This window comes from Bactrocera neohumeralis, chromosome 3 (assembly GCF_024586455.1).
Source record: "Bactrocera neohumeralis isolate Rockhampton chromosome 3, APGP_CSIRO_Bneo_wtdbg2-racon-allhic-juicebox.fasta_v2, whole genome shotgun sequence".
In the NCBI taxonomy this organism is placed as follows: Eukaryota; Metazoa; Arthropoda; class Insecta; order Diptera; family Tephritidae; genus Bactrocera; species Bactrocera neohumeralis.
Window position 1 is genome coordinate 13,172,766 of NC_065920.1, and position 14,617 is coordinate 13,187,382.

At 33.1% G+C, this 14,617-nt stretch overlaps 1 protein-coding gene across 9 annotated transcripts in view; it reads left to right on the forward strand.

Annotated features, from left to right (window-relative positions):
* The window catches only part of LOC126754238 (vascular endothelial growth factor receptor 1), a 70,204-nt gene that overhangs the window by 38,588 nt on the left and 16,999 nt on the right, over positions 1 to 14,617 (forward strand). For 8 of the 9 annotated variants that reach the window (XM_050466228.1, XM_050466221.1, XM_050466227.1 and 5 more), the window contains exons 3-4: positions 4,046 to 4,385; positions 4,536 to 4,861. In XM_050466228.1, the coding sequence (XP_050322185.1) occupies positions 4,738 to 4,861 (124 nt within the window). In that variant the 5' untranslated portion in view covers positions 4,046 to 4,385; positions 4,536 to 4,737. The remainder of the gene's footprint in view (positions 1 to 4,045; positions 4,386 to 4,535; positions 4,862 to 14,617) is intronic. The other variant, XM_050466222.1, reaches the window with a different exon arrangement.

Genomic DNA, 14,617 nt, shown 5'->3' on the forward strand with positions numbered 1-14,617 from the left:
TAAGATTTTTGTTGCACGTTTTTATGCTGAAAGCGGAAATAAAGCTTGCGATGTAATCTCGTACTTTCTTGGAAAAATTACATAAAAAATAAACATCTTGCAGATATGTACATATGACTGAAAACATACAAACATATTATTTAAAAACATACATATATACGTTTACTTATGAATAGGTTTTTTATCGAAATTTAAATTTTAACTTAATAACGGCATGGTTTTCAGTGATAGCTTTGCCGGCAAATGTTAGTTCCCAGTTAACTTCCCATCGAAATTTTATCAAAATATCAAATCATATATTGGGTAGTCGAAAAAGTCTTTTCGTATTTTTAATCAAATTTAAACTTATTTTTTTTTTATATTTATAATGAACTTTAATGAACCAAACATGTACCATTTTGGTCGACCACTTTTTGCCATTTTTCCGCTAGAGACATTATTCCATCAGTATAAAACTTTTCTGGTTTCTTGGCGAAAAACTGCGACAAGCAATTTTCACAGGCTTCGCTTGAAGCCAACTTTACTCCAATAAGGGAGTTCTGCATTGACTGAAACAAATGGTCGTCCGATGGTGCAAATTCAGGGCTATATGGTGAATGCATCAAAACTTCTCAACCAAGCTTTCCCAGTTTTTGCCGAGTCATCAAAGATGTGTGCGGTCTAGCGTTGTCCTGATGGAAGACGAAGCCCTTTCTGTAGATTAGTTCTGGCCGTTTTTTTCGATAGCATGCTTCAATCTGATCAGTTGTTAACAGTAAAGTGTAGAATCAATCGTTCGGTCAGACTGGAGTAGCTCATAGTGGATGACTCCTTTCTAATCCTACCAAACACTCAGCATAACCTTTCGAGGCGTCAATCCTGGCTTCGCGACCATTTGTTGAGCTTCGCCACCATGATCTTTTTCACACATTATTGTCATATTTGATCCAGATATTAATTCGGTCCATTAAATTTTTCACAGACAATTCATGTGGTACCCAAACATCGAGCGCCTTTTTGTAGCCAGCCTTTTTTAAATGGTTCAAAACGGTTTGATGATGAATGTTAAGTTCCTTACTGATGTCATGGCTGCTTATGTGAAGGTTCTGGTCAATTTTTTCCATAATTTCATCGACTTTTTCAACGATAGGTTGTTCAGTGTGAGGCGCATCTTTCACATTCAAATTTCCAGAACGGAAGCGAGCGAATCATTGTTGTGCTACACGAACTGATACAGCACCATCTTCGTAAACTTCAGAAATTTCATTGGTGGCTTGAGTGGCATTTATTATTTTCACTCATTTTTGAACAGCTGTAACTCTTTTCAACTTCCCGGAACTTAATTTTTTTTTATGGCAGAATGAAGCTTAAAATCTCATCATTCCAACTCTATATGATATGACACAATGTGATTGATGGTACTGGAGATATAGGACTACAACGACATCTATTGAGAAAATACGAAACTACTTTTTCGACTACCCAATATGTATGGAAATACAAGCAGTATATACAATATGTATACAAATGCTTCAGTACAAATTACTGAGATGTATTATTAGAAATTAACCTAATTACTAATGATTATTTTCTATAAATAAGTATGTATATATACGAGCGCCACTATATTACTTAAATCTGTAGAATTTCCTCAATTGCATTCTTTTCTAAATATGTCTGCACCAAAAACTCGAGACTTCCGTTCCATATATGTAACTATGGGCATGAATAACAATATCCATAAATAACAGCAAAGTCTGCTTTTCATATTTGACACAATAGAGGCTACTTAATTCGAGGCTTAATTCGAGACGCGTGTACGCATTTATTTATATGTATTATTTACATATGTATGTCTATGCTCATACATACATATACCGACTATAATTTATATATTATTTGACACATATGTATGTATATTCATATGATTACCGCACCAAGTTCCGAATTAATATTGTGACTTTTTAATCGTTTTTAATACACTGAAAAATTGATTCTGACATTCCAAAGAAGTGAAGCAATGCCAAACATATGCATATGAAAGTGAAGATGATGTGTTTCGAAGCAAACCATTCGCTCAAAAATAACCTAAGCTAAAAGTGTCGCAAATATTTGAAAAATCGAGCTAAAGAAATATGCAATAATTTCCAACCACGTTGGAGAATTTCCTGGCACACAATAGAAAAATATGAGACCCTCTCGTTATTGGGAATACTCGCAAACAACTTGTATATTCAGAATGCTTTCTTATCACCATATTCTCAGAAGCATTTTTACGTTATATTATGGACTTTATTTTATAAATAATAAATGTACTTGTAGATAACAAGTTTGTTGTTATACTCTCAACATGATGCACAGAGCATATTCATTTTTATACCCTGAACAGGGTATATTAAATTTGGCGCGAAGTTTTGTACCACCCAATAGGAAACATAGGAGACCCTATAAAGTACAATAATACATTATGTCAAAAAAGTAAAAGGAAATTTTAATTTAATTTCCCCGGGTAAATATTATTTCAAAAAAATGTATTTTTTGATAAGTTAGTAGGACTGTCTTTAATTACAATGCCAAATATAAGCGCGATCTCAAATTTCGTATCTCTAACTTTATTATTTCTAACTATCTCGTTTGCGGTGATTCAGTTTTACCAAAAACACAAGCCTTCAAAGACGTAGATCGTTAAAGACATACCTTAAAAGATCGTAGAAGACATTCCTCGTTCTGGACGATCTTCGACCTCTGATGAAATAATGAAAATATTAAAAAAAATGAAAGATATGGTGCTTGAAAATCGTCAGGCAAGCTTAAAGAGATGGCAAGAGAGCTCGATATCTCTCGCGTGTCCGTTCGAATGATTTTGGTTAATATTTTGGGCATAAAACGCGTTATTCCTCGACTCGTCCTGATAAAACTGAATTTTTTCAAAAAGAGCACCATAAACAGATCTCTTTGGACATGCCTGATCGTGCGAATTTCGATCCCACCTTCTTCCGATCCCTCTCCATGAAGAGAGCATTACAACTGACGATGAGATACGGGTTTATGAGTTTCACATGCAAACAATTCAACAATCATCGGAATGGAGAGGAAAAAACGAGCCGAAACTAAAAAAAACACGCCAAAGTCGCTCAAAAATCAAGGTGATACTCATTATATTTTTCGATATTCGTGATTTGAAGCATCATGAATTTGTTCCGAAAGGACATAGATCAATAAGGAGTTCTATTTGGCCGTATTGAGTCGTTTGTGTGAGAACAACCACCGTAATGGCCGAAATTATGGAAGAACAATTCATGGATTTTACACGATGATAATACAGCATCGCATCGAATCACGATTATGACCGAATTTAAAGGCAAAAACGCAATGAATACCATCGATCCACCACAGTGTTTACTAGATTTGGCTCCGTGTGATTTTTTCTTGTTCCTCAAACTGAAATTGCCGCTCCGCGGAACCCTTTTTCAGCCGATCGAAGATATAAGTGCTTATGAGTAATGTTTCGAGGACTGAAAAAATAGTTCGCATTACATGTGGTGGGGATTACTTTGAAGACGACAAAATAAATATTGATGATAGGTACTTGTATATAAATGAGTCAACTAGCAATGTTCGTATACTAAGTTTGCCGCGAAGTCTTGGAACACCCAGAAAGAAACGTCGGAGACCCTATAAATGTTATGCTACATTCTCCGAACATATTGTTTAGTTGTGACCACTAAAGAAACGTTTTTATTTGTGAAGAGTATTATAGCTACAATCGATTATTTTTGCCCAATGGTTGTTTATGAAAAGCTGTAGTTAATGCGACTTCAAATTAGTTAGAAAGAAATAACATATAACTGCTGGACGGGTTATGTGTAGCCCGAAAAATATCAAAATTTTAATTTTAATTTTAAGTTAATTTAGCATTGAAGAAATGTGACATCGGTATAAAACTTTTGCCGCTTTCTTACTTACATATATATTGTTTCATATCTTTGGTACTTACACTAAACGGGCTGATTAACTATATGCAACTAAATAAAATAACCTTTTCCTTCTCTTCTTATAATTTCAGATACAAAGCGACTAACGATAACTTCATGCAGTGGAAAACAGAAGCAAATACGGCAAAAAAGTTTAAGCATAGAGTCTCGCAAGACATACACATAATTATGAACGATTATGTTCATATAAGCATAAAATGCTGTGATAAAAATTGTAGATTTTTATTGCTCGTTTTTGTTGTTTACAAAATTTGATTGAAAACAAATACATATCAACAATATGAGTAGTCGTCAAAATGACTTGGCCGCGTACAGTGCGAGGCGATTAAAACGCGCAACATTCGTTCAAATAAGAAATTACTAATTATTTGAAGTGAAATAGTGATTCAAAGTGGATTTAAAAAAATATTTGTAAATGCTTTTTTGTAATTTTTAGAAATTTTGCGCTTTAGTGTCGATATAATAAAAAAATGTGTAATAGAAAGTAAAATTACTCACACTTAAGCTTTCAAAAAGCATTAATTAAAAAAATACATAAATGAAATTTCAAATTAATTGCAGATCGCTTTTCGGCATTGTTTTAATATGTGATTTCATTGCGCAAACTCGTACATAACTACATATGTTAAGATGTATAGTAAAACATTAATAATGTGTTAAGAGATCAAAAGTGAAAAATTGACGCAGCAAAAATAAAAATTGTTTACAAACAAGTTTAAGTTTTAAATGAATTGTACAAATACTTCAACACATCAATATCAAGATGAGACTTCCACACACGTCGATAAGACACACAAGCCTTCGGAGAAGCGGCGGTTTGAATAAAACGAGCATATTTGCGGCATTACTACTTCTATGCTTAACCACATTGTGGAGAGTTCAAGCCGGTGAGTACTAGTTTAAATAAATGCTATGTATGCTACCTAAATATAAACAGAGTTGTTTAAAAATATTTTACTATATATTAACAAATATTGAATTGGCGAAGAATAAGATTAGCTTGCAGTAAACAAGTTGAAGGCTTGCTATAAGTACATATGCAGTGGTATTTGACAAAAAAATTAGTGGACAAAAAATAGTAAGATTCTTTAGTTTAAATTTCGCGCGAAGACACATTCGTTGAAATACTTTTTTCTGGGTTGGTACGACTGTCAGTACCATCTGTGCTAAATATAATATCAAAATAATTATTAGTGTTCAGCACACGCTTGTCTTTCTAATATACGTAAAGTGCACTCGGCGATTTTTACGACGAGTGAAATTATTCAACAAAGAAGTTCTATTAAATTTTGCATGTGGAATCAAATTCAACGAAATGTTCACGTTTTCAACATCAATTAATGATCAATGCGTCAATAAGACATAAGAATTCGTGCTTGAGAATCGATGATTAACAATTAAAGATCTTACTGAGATCGTGCGAATATCGGAAGGATCAGTGAAAACCATTTTGAAAGATCATTTGGGCCTAAGAAAAAGGAGAGCTCGATTGGTTCAAAAATCACTAAATTAAAAAAAAAAAAACAGCATCACGATACCACCTGTGAAACAATGCTTTCCTATGTCATGAAACGTATTATATTGTGTAATTAAATGGTGATGAGTCTTGGATCTAAGCTTACGACCCGGAAACAGGCGATCAATTGACCGAATATCGTAACAAAGTAAAGCCGATGCTAAAAAAACTAGACAGTTTTCTTTGATTATCGAGGTGTGGTGCAACAACAAATACTATTTCCGTATTATACGTCGTTTGCGAGTCGTTTGAGTAGTAAAAGGAAGCCGGAATTATGGGCCGGCAACTGTTGGTTTTTGCACCACGATAATGCACCGTCCCATACTGAATTGATTCTTCGTGAGTTTTTCGTCAAATTTTCAACCAATATCGTGTCGCAACCACCGTATTCGTCTGATTTAGCTCCGTATGACTTCTGGAGAAGCCGTTTTGAGTCAAATGAAGACATTAAACGTGAATCACTACGCGCATTGAAGAAATTTACTTTAACAACTGTTTCGAGGATTGGAAAAAATGCTGACACAAGTGTATTGGGGCCAAGGGGAATTTCTTTGAGGGCGATGACATAGGTTTTGAAGAATAAATTAAGAATTTTATTTCTTATTTATGTATGTTGAGATGCTGATCCTTGCTATTGTACATTGTTAGACAAAGCGGGAGCGTTAAAGTAATCTTGCTTTGGCAATGAAAACAAGTATTGTCAACTTTTTAATATCAAAAGCAATAATATAATCAAAAGGTTACATCACTTTTTCGGTTGATTTGACGAGTTTACTTTATAGTCTAGGCAGTTCTCTATACAAAAAATATTTTCTTGACTTCTTCCTTTGAATACAACGCGTATAAATTAAATGCGTAAGACTATATCATATAATCTCAGTTTCTGTTGTCCAAAATAAGGCGCCAAATGCAATTCCCAAAAACATATAGCACCAATTAATTTATGTAATATTGAAGTAAAAGGCGCTGAGGTTGATAGAATTACACTTGCATGCTTGTATGTAAATACAATACACTTGTATGTCTCATGTAATTAATTTCAATATTTAAAAAACAAACAGTAGCTTTGATTCTACTGTATTGACATGTTGTTATCGCCTACAATATATGTATGTATGTATGTAGGCATACACAATAAATAATTATCTCGTAAATTACACTTGTTGCTTTAATACACCAATTAAACCCTTTAAGTAAACTAAGCTCGCCGCAATTGCTTATGGCTACTAGAACAAGACTTCGAAGCCTATCAGCAATTATTTACATACATACATACTAACATGCATGCATTACATGCCATTGTTTATAATGTATATGTATTTCATATTTCACAGGAGAACATTTAGATAAGAGCGTGCATATGATTAAGGGGTCAGTAGAGAAATATTAAAAAAAAATTTTTTTTGGATTTTCTTTTCCCTTATACCCTTAGAATTAATGTAGAAACCCACTTTAACATTGGAAGGTTTCGAAAAAGGTCCAAAAATATAATACCGTTCGACGTTCGGAGCGCTCGGAGTGCACACCTCAAACTTTAAAAGCGTTTTTCTCAAAACACACTTTTTTAAACTGGCGGACATGATTCCGGTCGAACTACTCAACCGATTTGCTTAATTTTTTTTTAATGTTCACAAAACGCCTGGCTATCGTCCCTATATTTTTTATAATTTATTGACAATGTTATGACAAAATTTATGTAAAAAAACATGGGGAAAAATTAAAAAAAAACGTTAATTACTTTTTTATTTATCAATATTTTTTCATTATTCTAGTAAGGACGATAACCATTCACGTACTTTTTAAGAATAAATTAAGTTTTTATGTTTCAGATGATCCAAACATGAGAAAAAACGCATCTCATTCATCCAGCCATTTCTCCGACAGATGTCATCAAAAAATTCCGAAAAAATTTGTTTTTACACTCCACGATATACATACCTCATGATATGTGAAAAAGTTCTATTGTAGAATAAAAATTTCTATGAAAAAAAATTAAAAAAACAGGCCAGATTCCCTACTAACCCCTTAATATATTTGCATATACAAATGTTTATATGTACAGTGGTGGTTACAAAAATAGCAACGTACCTACAACTTTGGATTGCAAACTGAAAGCTTTTATTTTTATTATTTACAGATTTTTTTGGATTTTTGAAAAAAAAAAAGAAAATATAAATAGTTGCAAATCGAATAATATAGGGAGTACTTGATTGAAACTTAACATTTTTTTTTGATAAATTATCGCTTTGATATGATCTCAGATTTCTTTTATTAAGTTTTTTTAATAATTTGTCAAAACTCTAATCCTAAATTAATTATCATGGACTTAAGACTCAAATAAAAAAATTTGCAAACAGTAATTTTAAAATTTGCTACTGTATTGACATGTTGTTATTGCCTACAATATATGTATGTATGTAGGCATAACACTAATAAAAACATAATTATCTACATTAGGTAAATTTTGTATGTTGCTTTAATCAAAATTAAACCCTTTAATGAAATCTAAGAAAATTTGCCGCAAACCTTATGGCTAAAATCAACAAGAGCCTTTTAACGAGAATTATTTTGTTACAATAAATAGAACCGATAACATGCATGCATTACATTTTATAATGTATATCCACCCATTTTCAAACTTTAATAGCTTTCACAGGAAAGATTTAGATAACAATTATGATTATCAGTAGAGAAATAAAGAAAAAAATTTTTTTAATATTCTTTGAATTAATTTTAAACCATCCTGAATATATAGTTCGACGTGAAACGCGCTCGGAGTTTCATGAAATTTAAAAGCGTTTAAAACATTCACAAATGGTCATAGGGTTTTTGCAAAGGGCGGTTTTGATTCTAAGTTTATCATCTCGAACAAATCGGAATAGATTGAATTTGCTTAATTTTTTTTTAATGTTCACAAAACGCCTGGCTATCGTCCAAAAGCTATATTTTTTATAATTTATTGACAATGTTATTATTTTGACAAAATTATTTAAAAAAAATTTTGTGGTAAAAATTAAAAAATATATTTTAATTACTTTTTATTTAATATTTTTTCATTATTCTAGTATAGGTACGTAAACTTTCATGACAAACCATTCACGTAAAAATTTTTTTAAATTAAGTTTTTATGTTTCAATCGCAGAAGTCCAAAAACGAGAAAAACAGGTTTCATTCATCCATTTTTCTGGACAGAACCAATCATGAAAAAATTGGCCTAAAAAATTTGTTTTTACACTCAAATATACATACTTTGATAAAAATTCTATTGCAGAATAAAAATTTCTATGAAAAAATTAAATTTAAAAGACGCTTAAGTTTTGCAAAATGTAGAATCGCGAAAATTTGCATATACAAATTTTATTACAGTTGGTGGTAAAAAATAAACGTACCTACAACTTTTAAACTGAAAAAGCTTTTATTTTTATTATTTACAGATTTTTGGATTTTGAAAAAAATAAAATAAAATAAAAAAACAAGTTGCAAATCAAACAATATGCTACTTTTTGAAACTTAAAATTTTTTTTTGATAAATTATCTTTATGTTTGATATGATCTCAGATTTCATTTATTAAGTTTTTTTAATAATTTGTCAAAACTCTAATCCTAAATTAATTATCATGGACTTACAGCACTCAGTAATAAAAAGTTATTTGCTCTACTGCAATTATTAAAATTTGCTACTTTAATTACATCAATACTTACTTGCCTATGTTTGTAGCTATGCATATGTGTGCGCTTAAAAACACGGCAGTCTGAACACTTTTGTAATGTATGTATGTACATATTTTTCATTGCTTGTGTTTAGTTTTTTTTTTTGGTTTAGCGATAATCGTTTCTAAAACCTTTTTTTATTATTATTATGAGCCTTGGGAAAGTTTAAATGTTTTTGTTATTTATTAGCGTGTACTGAATTTTGATTTCCTTTATTGACATTAAATATATATATGTACATAATATATTCGCTTGTTTAAAAATAAATTGTTGACATTTTACAAAATGCCACATAATCACAATATTTTTCGCAATATCAGAAGTTCAGTCCTGAGAGAGTCTTGCGTGTGTTATTGTAAGGTTTTTAAGATGAAATTTTACCCAATTAAGAGTTTTCCTAGTTATGTATATTTTTTATACACTCAAGGTCTTTAGATCAAGCTTTTATTGGGTAGTCGAAAAAGTCTTTTCGTATTTTGTCGTTGCAGTCATATATCTCCAGTGCTATCAATGACATTGTTTCATACCATATAGTGAGATTTTAAGCTTAATTTATCCAAAAAAATTAAATTCGGGGAAGTTGAAAAAAAGTTACAGCTGTTCAAAAATGTGTGAAAATAATGAAGAAATTCGCTATATTTTGAAATTTTTGTATAAAAAAGGGAAGAATGCCACTCAAGCCACCAAGGAAATGTATGAAGTTTACGGAGACGATGCTGTATCAGTTCGTGTTGCACAACAATGATTCGCTCGCTACCGTTCTGAAAATTTCGAAATTTCGATTTACACTGATGAAAGTTTTATACTGATGGAATAATGTCTCTAGCGGAAAAATGGCAAAAAGTGGTCGACCAAAATGATACATATTTGTTTGTTTATTTATCATTATAAATATAAAAAAAATAAGTTGAAGTTTGATTAGAAATACGAAAAGACTTTATCGACTACTCAATAATTGAAAATTAAACAAAATTTATGAACTGTAAATAAAGTATTACAGAGTAAAAGTATAGTAAATGCAAAGAAAAATCGCAATAATTAGCATATGTAATAAATTGAAATGCCTAAAGAGTGAGGTTAAGTTCATGTCTCCTACTATCACATAGATTTGTATGTATAATGTAATGCTCATAATTGATTTTTCTGCTACACTGAATTTCAATAAGATTATCAGCACAGCTGCTGAATTTTTTGATTTGTATTTTCTTTATTATTGCTTTTTTCGAACATAGTCTGCGACGTTAGATCTAAAAATAGTTTTTGAGTGCATTGTTCAAAGTCATTGTGCTACAACTACGTAGTGCTTACAAATACAATATATTGCATGCAGTCATATTTACATACATATGTACATACATACAAATATTAATATTTTTTAATACATATGTATGTACATATGTTACATATATACATGCAGTATATACAAATGTTATGTAGATTGCTAGTGTTGCGAGATCGTGTCCGGCACGCTTTATAAGTATTGTTAATAATTCAAAACTAGAACGTTAAGTATAACTGAAAACATTACACATACACTAAAGCATACATTTTTTAGTTGTTGTAATGGAAGTGATAAATTAGTTTTGATAACTGCATTTATAAAACAACAATTATTATAATACTAAATAATTATACCGAGAGATGTTTCCTCTATATAGTGTTTACTAACCATCCGCTTCAAAATAATTCACTTCGAGTGACTGATGGACGTTATTAAAATATTTTTCAAATTATTGAAATTCAATACTTTATATGCTTAAAAGTAATTATATTTTAAATATTTTGCAAAAATAATGAAATCGTGATTTTCTGTAAATTCTAACTTACGGGCATGCGCAGCAGTGTTAATAGCAAACTATAATTGGTTTTCTTTCCTCAAGAACCTGCTCATTATTTATTGCCAAGAAAAATCACAGAGAAACGACGTAAATAATAAATAAATATTAGATTTTCTAGAAAAAAATTAAAAATAAGTCATTATAGAGTTATAGGACTATCCATTTTGTAATAAATAACTCATACGCACTGTATAACAAGAGTACAACTGTCCGCCTTAATTTAGTAGCGTGTCATTTTATAACATTTTCAGTCGAAGAAGGAATTTCCATGCATTTTCACCACATTTTCTCTATAATTATGTATTTGTTTATATTCACTTAACTATGCATACATATGTATGTACATATATTTATGTAATCTCTATTCGCCGTTCGCTTGTGCCAAACCCTTCGCGCTTATTCTGCTACGCGTATTTAATATATAATTTTGTGTAACGTGTCGATAGGTGATTTAAATGCAAATCTTTGAAACCATTCATTGAAGTGCAAACACAAAGTAAACACCAAATTATATTTTTTCGCTTCTTCTGTTGAAAGTTTAAACACGTAGCAATGCCAAATCAACATCAATCGGTGCAAGTTGAACGCATTTCCAGTGAATTAAAAGCAATAAAAACGTTTATTTATATGTTGCACACTTATGAGACGGGACAAATAGATAATGATTAAAATACACAAATGAATTGAAGTCAAGTGTAAGCTCGGGCGAAACCGATTATTGAGTACTAAGAGTGAAATTTGTATTTTCTAGCGTATATAATTGTTACCGTTGGGGGAAAGTAAGGACCAAATTCTGAAATTTTTGAAAAATAGTTAACCCTTATCATGTTTAAATGTTTTATATGCTATGTTTTGTTCCAAAACTTTAGTTTAAGAGTTCAAATAATCTAGCAAAATATATGCTCGTATTTTACAAACTGTGCCCATGGCTGGATTCAAATCCATCAAGCCCTTTATAACACAAAATATTTTACATAATATTGTGTGCTGCCATACGCATACACTAATATTTAGCTCATTTACATCTTTATTAAATTAAAAAATATCATATTTTTAACCAAACTTTTGTCAGATAACTTTCATGTTGTATAAAACATTATAGTAACAGAAATGCATTTGGCTAAGAAGTGCATGTATACTTATGTACTATATATACAATTATATATGTACGTGAATGGCAATTGCGTGTGGCATTCAATTTAGCTTGCGTAAATATGCATGCAACTCACATTTGTGCGTGCCTATAGTTGTTTATATTTAGTATGCAAGACATAGGGCCCTTTCAATCCATGATAAAAGTGATAACAAATGGGCATTCGTATTTGGCATATTGACAAGTGCTGTTGACAAATACATAACAATACTAATTATCCTTACTTGCTCTCCTATAAGCACAAGCTGCAAGTCGTACAAAAGTTAAGAAAAACCAAAAAAAAACAATAAAAAATCCTTCACTTCAGGCGCACCCACGCTTGAAAGAAAATACCCTTCTCCCATGTACGTTTCTTATAGCAAAAAAATGTAAAAAATTATCTCTATTTTGATCGGGCAGTTCGTATAGCAGTTATACAGGGTTTGTCCGGAAACTAATAGGACTGATTTTCTTCCGCCGCGACTGTACTTCGGAGCGTGCGTGCAGCGACTGGATTCGGTAGAAGGCGTTCCTAGCTAACGAACGAGCGGCTGGTCAGTTGTCTCTGAGCACCTGGAGACACCTGGAGAGTCAGGACAAACAATTTCACGCGACGTGTTTCTGTGAGTGGTGCAAGCCGAAAATGCAGCATTCGTTAGAGCAGAGGTACGACCAGAAGTTGCGGCGAGTGGAAGAAAATTTGAACACCAATTTTTTGAATAACGTAATCACAGGTGACGAGTCATGGATCTTTGAGTAAGATCCCGAGACAAAGAAGCAATCTTCCGAGTGACACACGTCGGCGTCTCCTTGCCCAAAAAAGGGAAGAATGAGCAAATCCAAAGTGAAAACGATGCTCATCGTCTTTTTTGATATCAAAGGCACCGTCCACCATGAATTTGTTTTTACTGGACAAACCGTCAATGCCAAGCCAATGGAAGTCCTCAGGAGACTGAAACGACGGGTCAATCGGGTCCGATAAGACATCGCAGCCGATTGGAAGTTGCCCCACGACAACGCCTCGTCTCACACCGCCTTTCTTGTGAACAGCTACCTCACCAAGCTTGGCATCCCAACGCTTCCGCAGCCGCCCTACAGACACGGCGACAGGGCAGCCTCTGACAGATATACAAGGTGGCGCAAAAATAACTTTCCGATGTTTTTTGGCTGTAATTTTTTTAAAAATTAAAAACTTTGATTCTGCTTGTGGATTATTTTTATTTGGTCTTTTAAATTTTTTTACATCAAGTCGAGAATACGATATCATGTAAATGGCCACCGTCACAGTTGATTGTCATTTGAGCCCTTTTTACCTGACATTCTTGACGGATATTGTCTTTAAGAGCTGCAAGAGTCTGAGGATTGTTGACATAAACCCGCGACTTCTAAAAGCCTCACAAAAAGAAGTCTGGAGCGGTCAAATCAGGCGATCTTGTTGGCCAGTGCAAATCGCCAAAACGGGAGATTAGGCGCCCGGGAAATGCATCCTTCAGCATATCGGTTGTGGCACGTGCAGTGTGTGCCGTTGCACCCGTCCTGTTGGAACCACATGTTTTCCAATCCCAATTCATCAAGTTGCGGTAAAAAGAACTCGTTATCATTGCTCTGTAGCGCTCACCACTCACAGTAACCGTTTGGCCAGCGACGTCTTCGAAGAAAAAGGTCCGATGACTCCTCCAGCGAAAACAGCACACCATACAGTGACTTTGAGCTGGTGTAATGGCTCTATGTGGGTTACACGCTGATTTTCAGTGCCCCAGAAGGGTAAATTTTGCTTATTTACGTAACCGCTAAGATGGAAATGGGCCTCATCACTCATGATTATTTTTGATGAAAAATCATCTTCCTCTTGGTGGTGATTAAGAATGGCCGTCTGGACTTTGTACGGATACATCTTCAAATCTTGTACCAAAATTCGCTGTAAACACCGTCGACTGATACCCATTTGCGTGGCACGTCGTCTGGTCGATGTCGACGGCGCTTGCATGACATCCTCGGCAACAGCAGCAATATTCTTTGCAGAACCGCTACTCCGGGGTCTGCCACGCCTGGCAGCATCTCGTGTTGGGCCAGTCTCTTCGAGCCGAGCGGCTAAACGTCGCAGGCGTCGGACGGCCAGGAAATCTGCGACGAAATTCACGTTGTGCCAAAGTCACCGACCGATTATTGGTAAAATAAATAGTCACCAATAACATGCGTTCTGAAGAACTAGTTTTGGAATATACTGAGACGCGGAAACGATAGGGAGTTCTCCGGCTTTTTCTTTACGGGTTTACTAAGTTCGCGGCAAACTTAATATACCGTGATTAGGTTATAAAAGCTTTCTTAGCCACAAATTCATATAAATCTTTAAGTCTGTAAAAATATTCATCATTCATAATTATTTTTATCGTGTATTTCTATTTGACGAAATTATATTAAATTTGTTTGCTCAAAGTTAGACGTT